The sequence below is a fragment of the Alosa sapidissima genome, chromosome 17 (genome assembly GCF_018492685.1).
Source record: "Alosa sapidissima isolate fAloSap1 chromosome 17, fAloSap1.pri, whole genome shotgun sequence".
Lineage (NCBI taxonomy): Eukaryota > Metazoa > Chordata > Actinopteri > Clupeiformes > Clupeidae > Alosa > Alosa sapidissima.
In genome coordinates this window covers 26,072,721-26,082,720 of record NC_055973.1, presented here as the reverse complement: position 1 = coordinate 26,082,720, position 10,000 = coordinate 26,072,721, and the positions used below count along the sequence as shown (strand labels likewise).

General features: G+C 44.9%; 1 protein-coding gene across 2 annotated transcripts in view; it reads left to right on the top strand.

Moving 5' to 3' along the window:
- Positions 1-10,000, top strand: part of drosha (drosha ribonuclease III) — an 87,588-nt gene that overhangs the window by 51,324 nt on the left and 26,264 nt on the right. For both annotated transcript variants that reach the window (XM_042067186.1, XM_042067185.1), the window contains exon 23: positions 6,294-6,364. In XM_042067186.1, the coding sequence (XP_041923120.1) occupies positions 6,294-6,364 (71 nt within the window). The remainder of the gene's footprint in view (positions 1-6,293; positions 6,365-10,000) is intronic.

The window sequence follows — 10,000 nt, the reverse complement described above, 5'->3', positions numbered from 1 at the left end:
TACAGGGAAAAGTTTGTTGTTCAAGCAGGAAGCTAAGTAGTTTAGCAGGGCGATACACCATGGCTAGCTCTTCCCACCTACTGTATTTCACTCTCAGCACTAACTCAGAGACAACAAGACAACAAATCATTAGCCTCTGATCTCTAATCATCGGCAGGCGTGGGCGAGCTCCAGCACTTGGGGCAATAAAGTTCGATTGCTCGCTTTAAGTGCATTGCGCGCTGCAAGTCATTTCCTTCACACATAAGGGGGTGTTGGGGATGTTGTAGATGGCGGTGGAGAAGGATTCTTGGCTGAGAGGCCATTATGGGAAAGATAAACTTATCTACCAGGCATGACTTCCTTCACAGCAGTGTTAACAACAACCAGGGTGTTAGAGTAGCCCCCTAATGCCCACAACGGAGACTGGGAACAGTGCCAAGCCTCCAGCGGCAGGCAATTAGCCACGAAGCAGAGAGTGAGGGGACACTACCAACGCCGAAGGAGCCGTGCCAGGAACAGCAGATTTGTAGCAACCGCAACCGCCGCCTGTCTGTTAGGGCCCCAGTATTCCCCTGGTGATTGAGGCCGATTAACTTGAAGACAGGATATTGTGTAATAGCTCAGAGGCAAAGGTGGAGTTAGCATGTAGCTCAATTGACTTTACAGTAGCAGGTGTTCAGTTGCTGAGTGTAGGTAGCAGGTGTTCAGTTGCTGAGTGTAGGTAGCAGGTGTTCAGTTGCTGAGTGTAGGTACAGTAGCCGGTGTTCAGTTGCTGAGGGTAAGTGAAAGTCATGTGTATGCACCACTGATCCTTAACATCCCATAGGCAACAGGCATGTACTTTGTGTGTGTGTGTGTGTGTGTCACTCATGCTGTGGGCATCACACACTTCAACACATTCGTCACACACTCATCACGAGTGATCAGGCGCTGTTCATGAAGCTCACGTACCTCTCCCACACCTTTCATGTGTCTCGTCACACACTCCTGTCAGACCTGACACACACTCCTCACACTCACCACTGACAGCTGAGACCCAGCAGTCATCCTGACCTCAGGAAGCCCCTCACTCTGTGTGTGTGCATGGATGCGTGCGTGCATGCGCGCGTTTGTGTGTGCGTGTGTGTGTGCGCGTTTGTGTGCGTGTTTGTGTGCGCGTGTGTGCTTGTGTGTGTGTGTGTGTGTGCGTGCGTGCTTATGTGCGTGTTTGTGTGCGTGTCTCTGAGATTCTCTGTGTTTGTCTGTATGTGCTGCTCTATCTACAGTATTAATGAAAGCACTGACTTCAAACAAGCCCTGAAACCCAAAAAGGGAATGTGTTATCCCTAGCCGCATGGATTAGCCCAAGGTGTGTTTGTGTGTGTGAAACGTGTGTTTGTGTGTGTGAAACGTGTGTTTGTGTGTGTGTGTGAAAGGTGTGTGTGAAAGGTGTGTGTGTGTGTGAAAGGGTTCTTTTGACTGCTGAAAAGGAAGTTCACTTGCAGGCTTTTGATTTTTAAGTTAAGTTAGTTAAGTAGATTTTTAAGTTAAGTTAGTTAAGTAGATTTTTAAGTTAGTTAAGTAGATTTTTAAGTTAAGTTATTTAAGTAGATTTTTAAGTTAAGTTTAAGTATATTTCATTTACTCCGTCTGTGTTCTCCAGCCCAGCGTTATCTCTAAAATGTTTTTGATTAGATCATTGATTAGCTTATTGCTCTTGTAGAATTACAAGAATCGCGTTTATAGTGTAGCCAAATCGCGTATAAACTGCAGGACAGTGTTTTATGCAAATTCAAAAAGAAAAAAGTGTTTTGACCGTGTGCATGTATTAATCGCAATTCCCAATTAGCCTAATCAATCCGAATTAGAATGAGATTGTACTTTAATCGTGCTTAAGAGCAATGAAGAAAATAAATGTGTGTGTGTGTGTGTGTGTGTGTGTGTGTGTGTGTGTGTGTGTGTGCGCGCGCGCACGCGTGTGTGTGTGTCTGTGTCTGTCTGTGTGTGTGTGTGTGTGTGTGTGTGTGTGTGTGTGTGTGTGTGTGTGTGTGTGTGTTAAAGGGGTGTTTCCTAGGCCATGTGTGACCTTGTTGTGGATGGAGAGGATTTTGCCGTTTGACTTACAACCATCTAGGGCCCTCTTCATGTTCAACCTGTTAGATTGCAAAACTCTCCTCTCCTCCTCCCTTTCTCTCCTCTCCTCCCTTCCGCTCCTCTCCTCTCCTCTCCTCCTCCCTTGCTCTCCTCCTCCCTTCTCCTCCTCTCCTCTCCTCTCCTCCTCCCTTCCTCTCCTCTCCTCTCCTGTCCTCCTGCTCTCCTGTTCCCCTCATCAGGTCCTCTCTCCTCGTTAATCATCGTCTCTTTTCACCTCTCTGACTTTCCTCTGTTGCTGACTCACTCCATAATACTCCACACACTCTCTCTCTCTCACACACACACACACACACACACACACACACACACACACACACACCTGTGCCTCACGACGGTTCGTAAACCTGAAGCACATTTGCTCAGGGCCACCAGCTGCATCGGCACAGATGGCAGCAGCAGTGCATAATGGGTAATAAAGCTCATTGTGAGTGACGCTGTTCTGCTGTGTGGCATTGAAGCCATCAGTGGATGTTTGCTCAGTTCATGTGTATGTGTTTTCATATAATGAATTTACTGTTCCTTCCTTTCTGCCCTGTTCTGTGCGTGTGCATGTGGGTGCGCGTGCGTCTGTGTCTGTGTCTGTGTGTGCAGTGGTTAAAGTGGGATTTGGCAGGTGAGGGAACCCTAAAATCCAGTGTCGGTGCAACGGGGAAAAATGACTCACTGTTGGACAACATATTGAGTATCGTGGTGTAGCAATACTTTTTGGACAAGAATTGGTAGCTTCTTGGTCACCTGTGTACATGCGACAAATGAAGTCACCACTTATTTTAACAATATCATCGCGCTATAACATTGGTATGAAAGAAAATATTTATTATTAATTTATCTGAGGTGGTGGAACTGCACTCCCCTGTGTGTGCATGTGTGGATGTGTGTCTTTGTTCAGTAATAAGGTAATGTGTGTGGTTGATCTGGTTGATGTTTATTTGTTCATCTGCCTTGTGTCTGGTTGATGCTTATTTTAGAGATGCACTGATATGGAATTTTAGGGCCGATAACGATAACCGATATTTATTGGTTTGTTGTGGCCGATACCGATACGATATCCGATAATATTACTCTTGAAAAAAAATTGTGAAAAGTGATTTGGGGAAAGCATTTAATAAGCATAATTTAATTGCAGTAATTTTACCTACCACCAAATGATGGACAGAACTCATAATAGTCCTCAATAGTACGGCAGTCAACAACATAACAGTAGCCTAGCCCTACAGTATGTGTGGCTCCTTAAAGGATAATTCCGGTGTGATTTTGACCTAAAGTGTGTTGAAACATGATACCGAGTGTCAATGTACAGTATGTCTCATAGCTCACCTCGGCTTGTCCCCTGCACTCAGAAATCTGGCGCTAGTTAGCCAATGCTACCAACACAGTGTTTTGTTGTGGTGCCTCGGGCATCGGCATAGCCATGCAAATAAATCACTGTTTTACACCATTTACGAGGCTCAAAGTAGCTCCATACTACATTGGTAGACTTCCGAGGGCCTTGACATTTAAAACGAGACATAGAGAACTTTGAAAATGCATTGGTAGTTTATTTACAAGACAATTTATACAGACAGTACCTTAAGGAATTTTACCGTTCGACGCCATCTTGAATTTAGTCACGATAAGTCGAGCGACGAGTACGAACGAACAAGTATGATAAGGGATCAGATTCCAAAAATAATTCCGTGAAAATGCATGGATTCCAGTTGCTGCTACTGGAAGAAACACTGTGTTGGTAGCATTGGCTAACTAGCGCCAGATTTCTGAGTGCAGGAGACAAGCCGAGGTGAACTATGAGACATACGTTCACACTCGGTATCATGTTTCAACACACTTTAGGTCATTATCACACCGGAATTCTCCTTTAAGTGAACCTGACGTCAGTGCATTGCGAGTGAGTGGCTAGAGAGTTTGAATCGTTTTCATTTAGGACTAAACGCTCATAAACGGCTCAGCTTGGAATAAGATACAGTATAGCGACCAAATCAGAGTTTGTGAGGGAAACTTTAGGTTTAGTTTCAACTGCGGGTAACTGAATAAAGCTGCAACTCCTCAGACTGTATCTTATGTCCGTCTACTCTGTTGCGCACAACCTGCTGCAGCAGAAATGAAAGGAGTTAGCCCTGAAGGTTTTAATAACTTATTATGATGACCTGTCTGGAACTGAAGCACGAATGGTTATATTTCTAGGTAATAATACAAAACCCAAGCTAAAGTAATGCAAATATAATACTAAAACACAACTTAGAACTAGGCCTACTTATGTACTCGTCCCACTAACGAGTTTTTTTTTTTTTTTGTTTCCCCTACCAGCGCGGTAAAGTGCAAACACACCAGTACAAGACGGCTCTAGATAGGGCTGAGCTCCGCTCTGTTAAGGTTAAATGGCGGATCATTCACGAGAGGATTTTGAGATGCACAGATTCCCAAATGAACGCATATCTTGAATTTCCCCTGGGGATCAATAAAGTATCTATCTATCTATCCATCCATCCATCCATCCATCCATCCATCCATCCATCCATCCATCCATCCATCCATCCATCCATCCATCCATCCATCCATCCATCCATCCATCCATCCATCCATCCATCCATCCATCCATCCATCCATCCATCCATTCACACCGCTGACATTATATTAAGGAAAAAGTATAGCCAACCAAGCTCAAGTAGCTCAGTGTAGCCAGACGGACCTTACGTAGGCCTAAATTAGGACTTTAAAAAATATCGGAGCAAATTATCGGCCAGAATTCTGTTATCGGACCGATAATAATATTTTCATTTTTTCACTTATCGGCTAATAATATATCGGCCGCCGATATATCGTGCATCCCTAGTTTATTTATTCATCTGCCTCGTGTCAGGGCTGTATGTTAACTTTTCTTGCTCATAGCACTGGTGCTACAGCAGTTGATACATTTGTAGCACAATCCACAAAGTCTCTAGCATCGGGATGTAGTTACAAACACCTCTGTACCTCATCGGGATGTAGTTACAAACACCTCTGTACCGCATCGGGATGTAGTTACAAACACCACTGTACCTCATCGGTATGTACCGGTAGTTACAAACACCTCTGTACCTCATCGGGATGTACCGGTAGTTACAAACACCTCTGTACCTCATCGGTATTTACCGGTAGTTACAAACACCTCTGTACCTCATCGGGATGTAGTTACAAACACCTCTTCTGTAGGCGACATTTTTAAAGATTTTAAATAAGGTGTCTCCTGTGATGAATCATCCACAGCACAGGTTATTTTTTTTGTAGCATGTGCTACTTACAGCTCTGTAAAAAATGAAGAGACCACTGCACATTTTTCTGATGTCATCCTACAGTTGCTGAGTGACATTCAAATGAGTCGACGGTCATTTTCAAATTTGCAGTGGTCTCTTCATTTTGAATGTCACTCAGCAACCGTAGGATGACATCAGAAGAATGTGCAGTGGTCTCTTCATTTTTTTACAGAGCTGTATGTAGCACTGGACGGCCCTGTGTGTAGTACTTACTGTTAGGCTGCGGTTGTGCTTGTGTGTTGATGCTGTCGCGGCGTGTTCATGGAAGAGAGAGAGAGAGAAAGAGAGAACACGAGGAGGTGGAGGAAGAGAGAGTGGATTGCTGCATTCCCTCAACAGAGAGGGTAGATTGCAGCCCCTGCAGACATTATTGAGAAAGTAGTGTGTGTGTGTGTGTGTGTGTGTGTGTGTGTGTGTGTGTGTGTGTGTGGTTTTATCTCTGCTGAAAGGCATGATTTCCATTGTACTTGTGGATGTGCTTAGGTGTGTGTTCAGGGATTTGAGGAAGTAGTATAAATTTAAGACCAGAATGAAAACCATGCCAGTTCTGAACAAATATGTGGTTTTGCCCTGAGAGCTTGAATTATCAGTTTGTTGTTGAACTGTGTGTGTGTGTGTGTGTGTGTGTGTCTGTGTGTGTGTGTGTACGTCCCAGTCTAATCCCTTTGTGTTCTTTCTTCCTCTTCTCTTCTGAAGTCTTCCCTGATAACTCCAAACACGGGTGTGATCGGAGATTAAACTATGTATTTTTATTTAAATATCACTCTTATCCCCCACTTCCTCTCTCTCTCACCCTCTCTCGCTCACACACTATTGCTCTCTCTCTCTTTTTCTCTCTCTCTCTCTCTCTCTCTCTCTTTCTCTCTTTCTCTCTCTCTCCTCCTGCAGGGGCGGTGTATTTGGAGGGAGGATTGGAAGAGGCCAGGCTGCTTTTTGGGAGATTGCTTTTCAACGGCGAGGTAATAAAAAAGTCCACTAATCACACCTGTTTTCACTCTGTGTGTGTGTGTGTGTGTGTGTGTGTGTGTGTGTGAGAGAGAGAGTGTGTGTGTGTGTGTGAATAAGCATGAGTACGCATGTGGATTAAGTGTCCCTCAGCCCTGGATTTCAACAACTGCCCTGTGGCCACGGAGTGCACACACCCACACACACCTATCTGCTCGGTTAGAGAAAGACCGAGTGCAGTGCTTAAGAGCGTGATGGAGAGAGGGAGGGAGAGATGGAGGAAAGGAGAGAGGGAGGGAGGGGAATGGAGAGGAAAGGAGAGAGAGAGAGGGAGGGGAATGGAGAGGAAATGAGAGAGAGAGAGGGAGGGGAATGGGGAGGAAAGGAGAGAGAGAGAGGGAGGGGAATGGAGAGGAAAGGAGAGAGAGAGAGAGAGGGAGGGGAATGGGGAGGAAAGGAGAGAGAGAGAGAGAGAGGGAGGGAGGGGAATGGGGAGGAAAGGAGAGAGACGGTGAGCAAGCGGGGGTGCTGGAAAGAGCCTCTTCCTCTGGGAAAATGAGAGATTGTGCAACTGACTCTCTGGTCAGCCCAAATTGCAGAAAGAAATCTGAATTTGGAGATTTGAGGCTCAGTCTTGTTTGTGTGCATGTGTGTGTGTGGGTGCGTGTGAGTGTGTGCTTGTGTGTGTGCGTGTGTGTGTGCGCGCGTGTGTGTGTATGGTTGTGTGCGTGCGTGCGTGCTCGTGTGTGTGTGTGTGTGTGTGTGTGTGTGCTTGTGTGTGTGTGTGCTTGTGTGTGTGCGTGCTTGTGTGTGTGTGTGTGTGTGAGTGTGTGTGATGGATATTGCTAGAGCAGTGGAGAGGAGACAGATTGTCATTGGGTGCTGCAGCTCAATGCCCTGATGGAGCGGTGTGCCAATTTGCCACTCACCACACGGGTAATTACCCCACACCACACCACACCACACCTCACCACACCACACCTCACCTCACCTCACCATACCTCCCTCTCTCACCATATCCCCCTCGCTCTCTCCATCTTTCTCCATATCCCCCTCTCCCTCTCTTTCCCCATGCTTTTCCATATCCTTTTCTCTCCGTCTCTCTCTCTCTCTCTCTCTCTCTCTCTCTCTCCATATCCCCTTTCCCTCTCCTCCCATCCTTCTCTCACTATCCTTTTCTCCCCCCCTCTCTCTCTCACTATCCTTTTCTCCCCACATCCATCTCTCTTTCTCTCTCTCTCGCTCTCTCTCTCTCTATATATATAAATATATTATCTCCCTCTTACCCTCTCTCTATCTCCCTCTATCTTTCTATATATCTCTCTCCCTTTCAAAATCCCTCTCTCTCCATCTCTTCATCTCCCTCTCTCTATCTTTCTCTCTCTCTATCTCTCCCTCTCATTGTCTCTCTCTTTCTCCCTCCCTCTCTCTCACACTCTATTCCTCTCTCTATCTATTTCTCTCTCTCCATCTCTTTATCTCCCACTCCATCTTTCTCTCTCTCTCTCTCTCTCTCTCTCTCTCTCTATCTCCCTCTCACTATCTCTCCCTCCCTCTCTCTTTCCATCTCTCCCTCTCTCTCTACATGCAGGTGTATGTGCTCATGTGTATATGTGTCTTTGTATGTCCATGGTAGTGTGTGTGTGTGTGTGTGTGTGTGCTTGTGCGTGTGTGTGTGGGCACATCAAGGCTTTGATTGAAGTAATGACAATCAGAATGTCATGCTCTTGCCTTGCTATGCTTTGTGAACAGAGTGACCTTACCTGTTCCCTGAGCATTCTAGCCCCAGCCGCTCATCAGTGACCACATGTGCTAACGCACACACACACACACACACACACACACTCACTAACGCTAATTAGCCTGTTACAATGACTACCTGAGAAAGACCTTTCACAGGGTACACACACTTGACACATGGACATGCAAGTAATGAGCATTCCCTAGGCCACTATTTCACACATACACTGAGTCTCTGTTTGAAGGACAGGGACGTATACACACACACAAACACACACACGCACACACACACACACTTACCGCCATGCTCATTCATACTGGTGTTACAATGAGTGAAGTGAATAAGTGTAGGAGTGCTTTGGTAAATGTCACATTGATATCCAAAGGGGTTTTACACAGAAAGCAAATAGCGACTGCACACTAATTGAGGTTTTTATGTTTGTGTGTGCGTGTGCGTGTGTGTGCGTGCGTGCGTGCGAGAGAGAGAGAGAGATATATGGTGAAGGACAAAAAAAAGAGAGATTATGTTTTAAATCATAGGATAGGGTTAAAACGGGCTGCACAAGGTGTGTTACGGCTGTGTTAGGGCATATGTTACTTGCCAGCATGTGAAAATGTTTTACAGCAGCAGGTTTGCAGTGCAGTGCCGTGCACCCTCATATTTATTAGCATTCTCATGCTCAGTAGTGCTGTAACGATACACAATTTTTAATCCACGGTTCGATACATACCTCTTCTTTTTGCGGGGGGGGGGGGGGGGGGGGAGGGAGGGATAAGAGGATAAGAATATATTATTGCATATCTGTATTATATTCTATATTGATATAAAGAGAAAATACTGAATTCCTGATATTCATGACCGCACACTTTATGCAGATTATTGCCTACTATTTCTTTTACAACTCTACCTCTTTAATTAAGCTGTCTGGTTGAAGCCTGAAAATATTGTAAGCAAAGTAGCATAGTTTGCTAGCTTATCATATAGTCTACTGGTTGGACTGTTCAGTTTCCCCATGTGTGTTTAAGTTTCAAGGTAATACTTTTTTTCTTGGGACAGGCCCTTTTGAGTTTTGGAAAACACTGGTATTGAGATGATCAGTCAACTTGAATGAAATAGTTTTAAACAAATGTCTGCAGAATACTAATGATGCTAACCGGATTAAATAGTAATTTAGCTAGTCGTCTTCTATGCGTCCTTGATTTCATGATTGTGACAGAGGTTTATTTGGATTAAATGTGCATGCCGAGGGACACGTGTCCATTGAGCGTGAGAGAGAGCGAGAGAGAGAGAGAGAGAGAGCGGGGCCAGGAGAGGGGTTTACCTCTATGCTGCTGTTTGGTAAAGTTGCACACATAGTCTACAATGAAAGCTACGAGAACTATGAAATTATCATTTATTTATTTATTTTTGACAACGTACCGGTTAGTATGCTAATAAATGTGTATTGCTTATGCGGCCTGCAAAAAGTGCTGCAGGAAACACTAGAAGGGGTGTGTCATGATTCTTCCTTCTCACAGCCATGACACAGGTTTGTGGATATGAGTGTCACAATTTTGGTTTCGAAATGCATATCGTTACAGCCCTAATGCTCAGTGCTAATAATCACAGCACAGGGAAATGATCAAATTCCCCCAGGTTTGAAGGCTCTACTGAGATAAATAAAACCCACTACTGAATAGACACACTATTACAAGAAAACACGGTTATATAAAAACACAGAGAATAAGGGTGTGTGTGTGTGTGCACTGCAAACAAGTGTGTGTGTGCTCCTCTCATAAAAGGAGAAGTGTAAAGAAGTGTGAATAATGCTGTGGTGGCGCAAGTGGAGGAGAAACATGAGGTGTGTGTGTGTGTGTGTGTGTGTGTGTGTGTGTGTGTGTGAGATGTCAGCTTGAGCGTCTCACTCCCT